This window comes from Lissotriton helveticus, chromosome 11 (assembly GCF_964261635.1).
Source record: "Lissotriton helveticus chromosome 11, aLisHel1.1, whole genome shotgun sequence".
Lineage (NCBI taxonomy): Eukaryota > Metazoa > Chordata > Amphibia > Caudata > Salamandridae > Lissotriton > Lissotriton helveticus.
In genome coordinates this window covers 123,257,662-123,271,716 of record NC_136072.1, presented here as the reverse complement: position 1 = coordinate 123,271,716, position 14,055 = coordinate 123,257,662, and the positions used below count along the sequence as shown (strand labels likewise).

Below are 14,055 nucleotides of genomic sequence, written 5' to 3'. Positions count from 1 at the left end.
AAACTGTCCATCGCTTTTTTAGACCTCACTATTTTTCATTCTGAAGGTGAATTGCTCACTCGTCTTTACAGAAAGTCTACCGAACGGAATACGCTTTTAAGCTACTCTAGTAACCACCCTAAGGGACTCACTCCCTTATTCTCAATTTCTGAGAATTAGGCGTAACTGCTCCAACAAAGAGGATTACTTTAGAGAGGCTAACACTCTTGCCACTAAACTAAAAGACCGTGGTTACCCCCAAAAAATAATCAGGAATGCTTCTAAAAGAGCGTGGTACTGCCCACGTGAAATCCTGCTAAGCCCTAAACACAAAAAAGATTCTGAGAGGATTGCATGTGTCACCACATTTTCACCTATCTCTAATAAAATAAGGAAAACCATACTTCAACACTGGTCAATAATAAATGCATGGACCCTAAATATTGAGAAACCACTTTTTGCATTCCGCAAAAGTCGTAATCTTAGTAACCCTTGCCCACCAACAGCAATTGACTCATTATGGGGCTTATCCCCTTTGACTGGCCACTCCACATGCAGCTCTTGTAAGGTTTGCAGATTCACCATGGAAGGCAAACCCTTCACTTTCAATAAGATTACTGTACATTGCCGAGCCTTTTCTAATTGTAATACATGCAATGTGGTGTATTTGATTCAATGTTCCTGTTTGAAACTGTACGTTGGGCAGACAACTGTGTATGATTAACGTGGTTACTATTTTCGTTAGCTTGCTTCATTGTATGCTATGTTCAAGCTTTCAATGCTCAAGTTTTTGCCTGTGATCTCTCTTTTTTGTTGTATGCTTAATGTTTGCTCGTTCTTTTGTCTCTTTTATCAGGTGCAGGATTGCGTCCCGTTGTATCGTCCTCTTTCATTGTCACAAATTGATTTTCATTTGCAAATTAAAATTCGTTGCCCGGCTGGGCATCAAAACTTTATAGTACCCATTAAGGTCTATATCATATTTGTTCTTTATACTTGCTCCCTAAGGACCATTGTTCTATATAAGTATCACATCAGAGGCAGAAGTACAGTTTAATGAGCGGTGTCGGTTGCAATCTGGTACAGTGCACCTATTACAGAAAATGCACCATCTCTGTGCAGCCACAGCCTCACTCATCCTGAGGCAAAACACTAGTGAAAGGTTAAGCGGCTGTTTGCAGCAGATCAGTCTTCAACAATGCAGGCATCTCTCCTACACATCATATGGAGGACAGAGTCCCTCCATTTGCAGGCACGTGCACTGACTGCACCTTCTTGGAGGTGGGGCTGGAAGGTTCAATGGACCAACTTTCTCCCCTTTTTAAGGGACTTTCAGTCAGTACATACACTTTCTTGCTGCCTCTGTGCCCACATCCATATGACGCAGGCACAGAGGGTTCCCCTTAGCTAGGCTCCCATGCTAATGAGGGAACATCCCCTTAAGAGAGCGCCAGAACTTTGTGTGCGATGGTGCTATCTGCATCACAGAAGTGGCTGGACAAGCCCATGTGGCCCCTTTAATACTACATTTCCCATCGGGCACAAAACACTACCACGCGTGCCTGTTGAGTCCCTTGGGCACTGTATGTAAAACTTATTCAGATCTTCTTTGACCCATTCTGATAAAGATTTTGATCCGTAGCATCCAATTGCTACTGGATTGAAATTGCACCAGTGCTGGCCTCTGACAAACCTTTTATTTCCGAATGTGTCTGTGGCCTGCATCAGTATTCTTTATTCGATCTGCATTCATGGATTTGGTTGACTACTTCCATGGCGACCAGTAGGAATCAAGGACAATGATAATATGCACAAAGGATCTCGAAGGACAGTACTTCAAACATTTCCTAATGAAACAAGTCCACATATCTTCAAATAGTAGAGTTGTTTCCATCAAAAGATATCCCCGGATTGTCTCCACTAAATTTGTTTCAGTTTGTCATCTGTAAATATTCCCTTTCACTTTTTGTGCTACCTTGCTAAAAGTCTCTCAGTTCCAAAGGTTACCTTTTTTTGTTGCAGTTTTATGTACTGCGGGGCATTTGATCGCTTTACATGGGTACCAGTTACATTGAACAATTAATTAATTTTTGGTTTTAGGCACAGTGATAAAATGATTTGCCCAGGATTGCTTCTTACTTAGGCCAGGTCCAGGCAGCTGCTAAGTGTTTTTTTCTTTCTACGTACCGCATGGTTGAGGCTGTGTGGTAGGTCTGGACTGAAGGGAAGTTTCTTCAACTTTAAATTTTAAGCAGACAAATGTACCACTTTCTCTCCACGCCGGAGTCACTGCAGCGCGGGAAGCAGACCCCTCATACCGCGCGGTGTATAACACTGCGCAGGCTCCATTTCTCTGCTTCCTGTCTTGAGCCTCTACCCCCTGTCTTGAGCATCTACCCCCTGTCTTGAGCATCTACCCCCTGTCTTGAGCATCTACCCCCTGTCTTGAGCATCTACCCCACCCTTTCCTGTCTCATCACAGGGTGGGACCCATGGGATCCCACCCCCTGTGACAAATTGGGATAGGGTGAAATGACTGCTTTCCATTTCCTGATTGACATGAAGCCCCAACGCAACAGGGCTTCAGTCTACTATGCCCGGGACTCCTTTTAACCCCATGTCATCATGGGTGGAGATTGGCCCCCGACTATTTCTTTGCCGAGCTACTGACCTCACAGGCCTCGGGGCTGTATGATAGTCAGCCCGGCAAATACTTTAGACTTTGGGGCTGCAGTTCTACTGAATGCCAGCATCACTGCACCAAAAAGCACAGTGAGTGTCACTGTGCTGCAGGTGGCAGCCTCGGACCCCAGCAAGACAAAGTGGGTACATGTGATTTTCCTGAAAAAAAAATATTTTTTACCCTTAACGATTTTTTTCATTTTTGACATGTCTAGGGGATGAAAGTAAAGGGGCGGTGGCCTGACGCCCTCAAAAAGAAACCCCCACAGCTAAAAACCCTTTCACTGACTCATTGGAGGCAAGAATTAAATTCCAATTTGTGCTCCACTTGTACAGAGCATGCGGTAGCACAGGCATACACTACTTCTAAAAATTTGTGCTGCTCAAAAGACCGGCCATATTTCTAATTTAAGCAACATCTACCTTAATCCACCTGAATCTTTCAAGCAGCATTCAGACAGCAAATATGGAAGCAGAACTTTGAATAGTGGATATTTTAATCATAAATGTTGTGTTGTACAGATGCTCCATTTTAAAGCATCTTATGGGATTTACTTTTTTCACACAGGTGAACTCTCAACCTAACAAATACACTGAATCTCTGCAGGCAACCATAGTTTTAAAAACAACTCGTAGACCTTCTTGAATTACACACTTGGGATATGGAATGTGCTCTCTTTTCGCAGTGCTTCAAAAACATATCAAGATTCACCTTGTTGCATTTCTCCTTTCACCCACACCTTTAACTTTCAAAACCCTTACATCTCTCTTCCTCCACTTAATATACATGCTATTGATTTTCGAACACCCAACACTGTTATGAAACATTTCTCAATGAGCACTTATTCCTTGCTGTTAATGTATAGTGACCCTGTTACAGTATGAGCTAGAAATTATTCATTAGTTATGTTTCCTAAATCAAAGATTCAATACCAAACTGTTCTTGGCATTGTATATTTGCTTTTCTCTCTTTGAGTTCTTAATGGATTGTTTTTAATTAAACTATTCCTGTTTTACAATGTTCACTTGCTTTAATTCAGGATTATGTATTTGCTATTCCATTAGCAGAGTAGTATAGAAAGCTAACCGCACAAGTTGAGCTGATAAGTTTTCAAACAACTGAACATACTATCTTCTTATTTCTTGTTTTACGCATTTTGTTTGCGCGATACATTTATGTTTTGCAGATTTAGAAATGGCCATTGCCTACTGGAATTTAGTACTTAATGGAAGGTTCAAATTCCTCGATTTATGGAACAAGTTTTTGCTGGTAAGTTTAAATCATATGCTCCGTATTGCTTTTATTTCGTTATTTAAATCTAAATTTCTCTAGCTTTTTGTACCCATTTAGTTGTTGTATGACATTTTGTCCTCCTGCAACAGCCTGTTGAAGTTATAAGGCAAAATATCTTGTTGTAGGCACAAAGTGCAACCATCTATTACCTATTTAGAACAACAGTGTAGGGCATATGGTTTCTTACTTCATTGAGGTGAACACCTTTACAGTACAGGCAAGAACTTGAAATATTGTCAGTTGTTAACCTTTATTTTACTTGCCTTCTGCATTTTAAAGTAGTCTTTTGCATAAAACCAGTATATATGTCCTTTCATATAAAGAAAATTTACTGCCTGTTTCAGCTATCCTCTGCTGGTGTACAAGTCACTGCTTATTTACCTTTTCTGCTTGTACATGGGATTTTCTTGATAGTATCTCTCAAGGCAACTGGGAACAAGAATTCATGTAGTGCCCAAGTTATGTACTTTTCTGTTTGACGTGTTACATCATATAATTTGGGTATTTCCATTTACTGCAAAGGTATATAGATATGCTAATAAATGCAAGACACGCTACAACACAATTGCGCTTCGCAGCAGCATCGATGGGCTTAGTACAGTGGTGACACCTGGACATATAGAAATTTCTAAACCAAATGTACTGTAGGGGGTAGTAAAGTAAGTATTGATAGTTAATAAATGATTACAATTTACAAATCTATAGTAAAATTACAAGTTAATTAAATAAAATTACAGTGACAAACACAGTGTAACTATTGTATGTATTGTTACAGTAAGTTACTCAGAGCTAGATTCTTGTGGAATATGATTCTTATTATAATTTTTTTTTATCAAAACCCAAAACGGAAATACAAATTCAAAATTCACCACTTAAATATCCATTTGATCAGTAAGCAGACTCTGCACTCTATTCAGTACAAATGCAAAGAAAATGATATAAATACTTGAGCGTCTGATACAGAAACTAAAACATGTTAGTTTAAGTATGCACCATTCCTTGCGTTTCATATGAGAGAGAAACTGTAAGTTCCCTCTAGAGCAAAATGAAACAGATCAAAATCAACAACTACAGCTATAACGCCTACTCGCGCATAGTGCTTCGAATATACACCTGTATCGTATATCATTAGTCATATGTCAAGAGGGTTACCTTGTTCATCACCCTAATAAGAAATTACGCACCATGAAGTTTTAAAGAGCGAGGGCGATACATTTAAGTACCCTTCCTAATAATTATGGATTCTTACCACTCAATACAAATTTGTATCTGTTCATAGTCGGAGTCCTGCCTTATTAAGGAAGAGTTTCATCCAATGCATCCTTTCGATGTCCAGCTGGTGAGGCGCACAAAATGAGTTCATGATTTTTTGTGTGATTACATAACACAACTTTTTTAGAGGCTATCAAACGATCACAGAGCATTCTAACTTCGCTAACGGATTTAGAGAAACCCTAATCTGATAAACATGCTTGACTGGGGCAGGTTTTACACGAAACTGGAGCTCCATCTGCCTGAGTCAGCTAATACCCAGAGTATATCCTAGATCAGTATTCCCTGAATTCGTCTTCATCATTTTAAAAATATTTCTTTTGCCTTGTCTCTTCCTTAAACCATGGATAAGGAGTACCACTTTGCCACCTGAGCCAAATCTAAGCCCATCTGGGAAATCTTTAGGCAATGCCATTCAGAATTGTGAATATTGTCTTTTTCCACTTTAGGTTTGCTGCGTGCACGTTTTAAAATAGATTTAGGTGCAGCAGTACATGCTCTAAAGTATGTCTTGAGAAATAGGGTCTTCCTAGCCCTGGAATAACTACAGAGCTTAAACTCTAGGCTAGCCTTGTACTGGTTTTGAGGTAGACACAGAGTGACCGAAAAGCTGATCACTGCACTCTACGAGCTACGTTTATAACATCTTAGAAATAGCATCCATCCCATATGTTGATTGTAGTTAAAGTCTAATTGATACTACTGAGAGAACCAGTGCAGCAGTGGGGCCAATAGTTTAGTTTGTAGTCTCGTAAGAACCAAGATGGAGAGATTCGTTTTTTAGGTCTCGCCTGTCGACGAGCAAGCGAGACTATAGGGGCTCATCCAGACTTTATCTAACTTGCAAGGAATCGTGGCGATTCCTTGCAGTGCCCGTGACTTTTAAGCTCAATGCGCATGTGCATTGAGCTTAAAAGCGCGTGCACATGCCCCCAGCCGCCTGCCTTGCCTACTCTCTCTCACAGCCTCCCCCAGCTCCGCCCCCTCACTACTTGATTGCACGGCCGCTAGGCCGTGCCTCCCCTACTCTCCTCCCCCCCTCCTCCTCTCCTCCCCTGCCTGCCTGCCGCTAGGCCGTGCCTCCCCTACTCTCCTCCCCCCTCCTCCTCTCCTCCCCTGCCTGCCTGCCGCTAGGCCGTGCCTCCCCTACTCTCCTCCCCCCTCCTCCTCCTACTGCCGTGTCCTGTCTCTCCTCCTCTCCCTCTCTATACCCTCCCCCTCCCCCCCACCACTCCCATCAAGTCCCTCTGGCCCTTCCCTCCTCCCCGGACCCCTCCTCCCCTGCCCCCTCCTCCCCTGCCCCCTCCACCCTTTCTTGTTATACTAAAGTATTTAGCTCAAAGATGCACTGTATACAGAAAACAACCGGTTTATTTACTTGTTTTTTTCACTACAGAAAAGCTTTGTTATGTTTTGGGCAGGAATAAAAATGCAAGCCAGACTTATTAGCTTTGCCCGGAATATTATTCTAAATTGCTAGCTACGCTTTTCCACAGCCGCTTGTTTACTTTTTCGCCCTCCCATCTGCTAAATCCTTGGAGTCTACTTTGCAAACAACGGATGCGGACGTAGCAAAATTTCTCTGGTTGCTGTTACGCGCGCACCGTGTTTTCTAGCTCGGTTTCCTGTTCCCTTACCATCTGAGCCCAGCCCAGGATGTTACGTCCAGCCTCGGTCTCGAGCTGCCTGACTCGGCCCCGCCCACCTCATTTCCTCCTGTGGCAGGCAGGGAGGAAGCATCTCTGCCAGGACCAGGGCGAGGCCACCAGCTTAGAAGAGGCGCCAGCGGTGATCAAGGGGGCAAGCGGAGCATGGACAGCCAGGGAAGGAAAGTGATTGTCTGCGACAATGGCACCGGGGTAAGTGTCCGGAGAGGCCTGTCGGGTCACAACGCCTAGCCTGGTGAAGCTTGGCAACTTTACTTGGAAAAATAAGCAGAAGCTCCCCAGAAGCAGGAAGTGCAGAGGCTGTGCCTGTTTCTGCATTTATAATCAGAGTGCCACCACCCGGTTTCCTCCCTATTACATTTCTCAAATATTCAGAACCTGTTCTCTTCAAAGTATATAGTAGGTGATTTAAAAAAAGCATTGCAATGCACAACTACCGGAAATAAATGTTTTCTTCTCATGTTATCCGTGTTAGCTCCTCCTTTCTCTCAATTTCTTTCGCACCTTTCTTCCTCTCGTCTCCCGCTTTAGCCTCCCTGTATCTTCTTGCTCTCTTCATATACTGTTGATTTCCAGTTTTTTAAGCGCTTTATGTTGCATTTTTGCTTTCCCCAATCTTTACCGATGTAGGCAGATAACGTTATGTAAAGAACCACGGCTGAGCGTAAAATGAGTTACCAAGACCATACATGTAGCAGGGTTATGTGCTCTTTATTGAGAAAGAATGGTATATTGTTACAGTACTTTATGTCGCGTGTAAGCTTTTTTAGATTCGCAAATAAAAGGTGCAACTATGTTCCCACTCACCTTAGTTGCTCCTCGTATTTACCCCACCGTGGACGTTGAAAGGGATACTCTGTTGGGGTTATAACTTGTGATGCACAGGCTGCTAGATATATTGTTGTCACCTTCCCATTGTGCAACATGTTGTTATGCTTTTGTAGTCAGCCTCTTGACTGTGCTGTCGAAAAGGAGAATCTGCTCTTCAAGGTATGGAACCGGTGACTTGCAGACTGCTCACTGAGCTGACATTTTTTACCACCTGTTTATGTGCAAAATACTGTTCGGGTTGCGAAGTGAGTCTTTCGACTGTGGTGTGAAGGTGTGAAAGGGTGAATCAGTACTGCTATCATTCCAACCTATAACACGCAGACTGCTCACGGTCTGAAATTGTGTAGGACTTGTGCATTTAACACTAAAGAGAGAGTCTGTGTGTTAAACTTTGATGACTTAACTTACTCAACTTTAACTCTTACAACCTGAGCCAGCTTGTGGGTTGCCCCTTATTTCGACTCGATGTTTTATTAAAATCATTTCGACTCGGTTTTATTAAAATCATTTCGACTCGATGTTATATTAAAATCTTATTTAGCTTAATTTAAAGACTATATGTGGTTTCACTCGCTGATGCACACAGCAACTCCGCGGCGCTGACGCGCACAGTTGGATTTTAAATTGCGTGCCTACTTTACAGTTTACTCACTGATGCGCACAGCAGCTCCATGCTTTCTTGCAGACTCGCACAGCAGCGCTGATACGCACATCTTGATTTTAAAACTGCGTGTCTAGTTTACAGTTCACTCGCTGATGCGCACAGCAACTCTGCTGACGCGTTTAGCTGGATTTTAAATTGCGTGCCTACAGTACAATCGCACAACACTTTAGTACAAGTATTGCGTGTCTACTCTGCAATCTTTTCGCTGATGCGCACAGCAACTCTGAGTGCAGTCTCTTTCAATCGCTGACACACACAGCACGTTCCCATCTAATTGTGTGTATACAGTACAACATATTATATCCTATGTCTTCATTAACAATATAGTGTATCTGTACTGAATATATATCCAGCATTTCAGACTGCATTTCAGAGCTTTTAGAAATGTTTATGGCTTTTTTTTTTTGAAATTCTTTAGCATTGGCTACAGGAAACAAAAATGCTAAAGATTTACAAAAAAAACCCATAAACAATTCTAAAAGCACTAACTCTAATGCTGCGAGACCTATTGCATTTTCAATGCTTGTTTGTAATAGTTATGATGTTGACTCCCCACGCATCAAACTAGATCTTGAGATAGTTCTTTCTGAGAGAGTTATTGATCTACATGCGATTTATTGTATTGTAATTGCACTTATATAGCGTTTACTATCCCCTGACGAGGCGTCCAAGCTCTTTTTCGGCGAGTAGCAGGCTACTCCGGGACCCATAGAGGATTAGTGTTGAATTTGTATAGTGAAACATGCAAGTACATTTTAAGCGGTGGATAGGTTAGTCAGTTATTTGGATTCGGAAAGATAGCAGAAGGATAGAAGAGAAGAAAATAAAGTTTGTATTTATATAGCGCTTTTTACCCCTGATGGGGTGTTAAAGCACGCTACTCCAGAAACCCATAAAGGATTAGTGCTGAATTAGTATGGTGAAGTATGAAAGTAATTTGCGTGGTGGATATTAGTCAGTTATTTGGAGTGAGAAGGATAGCGGAGGGATAAAAGGGAAAGAAAGGTTTGCATTCATGTAGCACCTGTTAGCCCTGATGGGTGTTGAAGCGCTTTTCTGGTGATTAGGACGCTACTCCGGAACCCATAAAGGATTTGTGTTGAAAATTAGTATAGTGAAATACGAAGTAATTTGAGTGGTGGATATGTTATTCAGTTTTTTCGATAGAGAAGGGTAGGTTGCGGGATAGAAGAGGGAAAGAGGCTTGTATTTATATAGCGTTTGCTACCCCTTGATGGGTTTTTGAAGAGCTGTATTGGCGAGTAGCACGCTACTCTGGAACCCACAAGGATTATTGTTGAATTAGTTTGGTGAAACGTGAATGTAATTTGAGTGGTGGATATGTTATTCAGTTATTTGGATTGGGATGGGTTGGGGAGGGGTAGAAAAGGGGAAAAAGGTTTGCATTTCTATAGCGCTTGTAACCCTGATGGGGTGTTGAAACGCTTTATTGGCGAGAAGCACGCTACTCTGGAACCCATACAGGAGTAGTGGTGAATTAGTATAATGGAATTTGGGAAGTGAACATGTTAGTGTGTAATTTTGATTGAAAAGGATAGTGGAGGGATAGAGTGAAGTTTTTTTTTTATTATGTCATAGCAGTAGGAGGAGGTTTTTGGATGAGTAAAAATGTTTTTTTGAGGGGAAGAGTCAGAGGGCACACTATACGTGTTAGCGGTCCTAAGGATATCATGGGCTTCTACCTGAGCATTCTTGAGGGTGGCAGCATCATTATGGTACTGCTGAAATATGTCATGCTTGGTAACAAACAACAGGCCTTCTTCTCCCTGGCATGAATCTTGTGCCCTGGGTGACGTGGCCTACACCCAGGTGGCGGCCTTAGAAGTTGCCCACCTGGTTGCTCCAACTTCTCTGTGCTCTGGCTGGCAGGCCTGCGCTGTTCCACGCCTACTGCAGCCAAGACAGGGCTCTGACCTCCTGCCAGTCAGTGTGATCACTCCCATGAGTTAGGAACAAAGGCTTTGGTAGGAAGGAGGTCACACCTCTCTCCTCCCTTGCAGGCTATTGAAGTGGCACATCAAGGCTGTGAGCTTCAAAGGCTGCACCTTCTCTGATATGCACCAGGGCTGTCTCCCAGTGGAGGAAACAGACGCCCCCCCCCCCCCCGGCACATTTGAACCCAGGAAGGCGGAAACTTAGCAATGCAAGGAGGTGTACACCCGCAGAAGGCTAGCTACACCTCCATGGTGAGCAGCCTGGTCTGTACACCACTATTTGATTTCTACCATCTTTAGGAATGGCAGAATAGAGGATTCTGGGTAGAGAAGGTGACCTACATCCCCGGATGTAGTCCTCTCTGGGGAGGACTAGCTGCAGGGACTAGCTTCCCATTGGCTACTCGCTCCCACACTCCTAATTACCCTACTTTAGGATTTAAGGGACTCCCCTGACACCAGAACCTCAGATCTGAACAACTTGCATCAAGGAAGGACCAAGAAGAGACCCGTGTTGCCAAAAACAGGACTTTGATCATAGCACCAGAGCAAAAGAAGGATACTTTGTGCCTGTGGCAACGGACTTTGAACTGAGTGAATGAGCCTCGTCCTTGTCTAAAACTTGACAATCCCCAAGAGAGGGACACGTGGAAGTCAAAAGCACCCTCTGACTCCCCTGAACTAATGGCACTAGCCCCCTGCAAACTGCAGGTAAAAACACACACCGGATCTGAAGAATCACTGGCCATCAGGCCCTCCGTTGGATTGCCCAAATGCAGATGTTCCAGTGCATTATGTGAGTTGAAGGTCTGCCTGCCATGCCTGAGACCCCTCGAAGTACTAGTACCTTTTTGTTGGGTTTCCCACTGCCAAGGCTTGTTGGTCGCCAATACGGTAACTAACCCCCACACTCAACAATTCATCTGCAGGGAAAACTGTGCAACCTTCATCCGACATCAGCAGGTGTGCATCTGTTGTGTTTTTGCATTCTGTTTTCTTGCAGCATTATGTAAACTGTAAAACAACGTTCAGCACCATGGATAGCCAAGACAACTCTGCACCCGAGCTCCATGGGCTGGGTAAAACTTAACTTACTGTTCATCCCTCCGCACTGCCGGGAGGCCTCGAACTTCGCCCGTGCTGTGGACCACACAGAGCCCCAGAGTGCCTCCCTAAGCTGCAGGGGCCCCTGGACACTCTGGAAGACCTTATAATCAGTGAGGTATCCCCTGGTGTCAAGAGCATATGGAACACGACTGCACCGCAGTACACCCGTGATGATCAAGGCGGTGGCGGGCATGTGGCGTCGCGCGTGGACAGGCTGAGAGCAGACTGCGCATAGGCCCTCGCAGCACCCTTTTGGGCTGGGAGCATTCTGGACATCGGAGGGGTGCTGAAGCAAGACATACAGCCTCCGGTCCCGGCATACACTGTTTTCTACCACAGCCAGCCTGAGGCTCTCAAGATGGCTGTGCCCAAGTGGCGCGGTAGCTAGGCCAAGGTGAAATCTGCTATGGGGTGTCGCACCTCTTTGGGCGAGAAAGCAAAAGACACACAATTGATGGATGGGATGCAGAACGAATCAAAACATTCACCCCCCAGTCAAGAGATCTGGGTTAAATCCATTATTGTTTTGCTCACCATGCCACCCCAGTTTAGACCTGACCATCTGCAAATCAGCCACATCTCACATTATGAAGGACAGAAAAAGCCAGGTTGAGTTACCCCTATTCGGTTAGATGCTCTGCAGCTCTCCTTACAAGTCTGCGTCTTGTTCAAGACTTAAATCATTGGGGAGGAGCCTAGCACGGGACCAAGATGGCCGCGTGATCGTATAGCTCCTTAAGACCCGTTCCTCCGTCCGTCTATCCTGCCACATATCCTGAGACCCGAGGACCATGTTCGATGGGGGAATAGTATTGCTGCGCCCTGGTGAAATTGCGGCTTTAAGGGCACACTTCTACCCCCTCATATCGTCGTCCGAAGTTTTGGGCCTCATCGTTGCCTGGGCAGCAGACTCTGGTGTCAGATCTGGCCGGGACTAAATGCGACAACAGCGGCAGTGTCTACCGGAAGTGGTGCATCCTCCTGGAACCTTCTCTGGGCCCGCCTCTAATTGCTGGGCGCTTCAAAGTGGTTTCCCTATACGCTTAAGCCACCCATGGTGCGGCTCTTGGAGCGCTGGTGAGGTGTGAAGTATTGTCAGAAGTGTGAAATTGCTCGACAATAGACTGTTTTGCTTGCTTTCTCTTTGGTCACCTTCCATGGCGGCGAGAGCAGACTCCGAGAAAGCCTCCACCAGGGGTGGCAGAGTCCAGCGGTCGGTCCAGTCTAATAAATTGGACAAATATACTTTCTCCAAGGGATCTCCTAGTGACCAGAGACAGCTTCCCTCGCCGGAGAACGCCTCTCCGAGTGTCGGCTCCGAGCCTTCTCTACAAGATATAATGGAAGTCGTCACCAGAATTGAGACGTCTATGGTGGCTAGAATGGATGCGCTTGACACCAAATTGGACTCTGTTAAGATTGACATTAACCTTCTGCGCACAGACCACGCCAAAACTAGCGAAAAAGTGAAATCCCTCGACATCAAAACGCCGAGCTTGGTAAACGACACCGCTGAGCTCCGGAGAAGGTCCGGGCCTTACAAGCGGCACGGAGGAAACCCGGCGGCTGCTGGATGATTATGAGGGTCGTAATCGGCGAAACAACATTCGCATTTTGGGTGTACCCGAAAATGCGGAAATGCGCACGCCAGATCTCTTCGTCGAAGACCTGATCCTCAACCACTTGAAGCCTAAGGGACTCAGCAAGTTTTTCACGGTTGAGAGGGCTGATAGAGTGCCCGGGCGGGCCGCCGAAAGTGGGGGCGCCAGCTCGACCCGTGATTGCGAGGGTTCTGAATTTTCGGGACCGGGATGCCATTCTACAGGCCTCGCGAACGGACGGCCCGCTACAGTATGAGAATGTTACCGTGTCTTTCTTTCCGGACTTTACGCAAGCTGTCCAGAGGATGCGTCAAAGTTTCCTCCAAGTCAAGCGGAGATTGAGAGACAAAGGGATTAAGTACTCTATGCTATATCCTGCTAAGCTACGAGTCGAAGCAAATGAGCGGACTTGGTTTTTCGATAATGCGGAGACGGCATCCGACTGGTTGGACACTGTGAGACCTGATGACACTGGAGAACAGCGACAGGATTCTGGAGATGGCCGACAGGGCCCGTAATGATCACGGGGAGGGGGACTATGGCCTTTTATTAACATGTAACTGTATTGATTTGGACTGCCAAGTTTGTTCCTTGGGACGATCCTTTGAGGGATGGGTTAGGGGCTGCGCGGCAGGCACCTCCTCTTCCTACTTTTAGTAACTATTGTTGGGTGGGGCGACAGGCACACTGCGAGTTGGGCCGTTGTCCTGATGCAGGGGTGCAGGGAGGGGGGTGGACTTCTGAGTGAGGGAGGGGGGTTGTTTGCTGTTTTTTGGTATCAGTTTAGTTTTGAATTGCATTGGGTGTTGACGGATGTGAGTGTGCGTGAGGGAGTGGGGTGAATGTCTTGCTCCAATCAGGGATCCGGGATTCGGGTGCTGAGTTGGAACGTGAATGGTCTGGGGGCCAAAATTAAAAGGGGCATGGTCAATCAATTTATCAGGCGTCACTCGCCGGATGTGGCGCTTCTGCAGGAGACCCATCTTGTGGGCAATCACTGTAT

The 14,055-nt window shown here is 45.1% G+C and overlaps 1 protein-coding gene across 1 annotated transcript in view; it reads left to right on the top strand.

Annotated features, from left to right (window-relative positions):
• Window positions 1-14,055, top strand: part of DCUN1D1 (defective in cullin neddylation 1 domain containing 1) — a 150,302-nt gene that overhangs the window by 89,034 nt on the left and 47,213 nt on the right. The window contains exon 5 of the mRNA XM_078667031.1: window positions 3,849-3,931. Within this exon, the coding sequence (XP_078523157.1) occupies window positions 3,849-3,931 (83 nt within the window). The remainder of the gene's footprint in view (window positions 1-3,848; window positions 3,932-14,055) is intronic.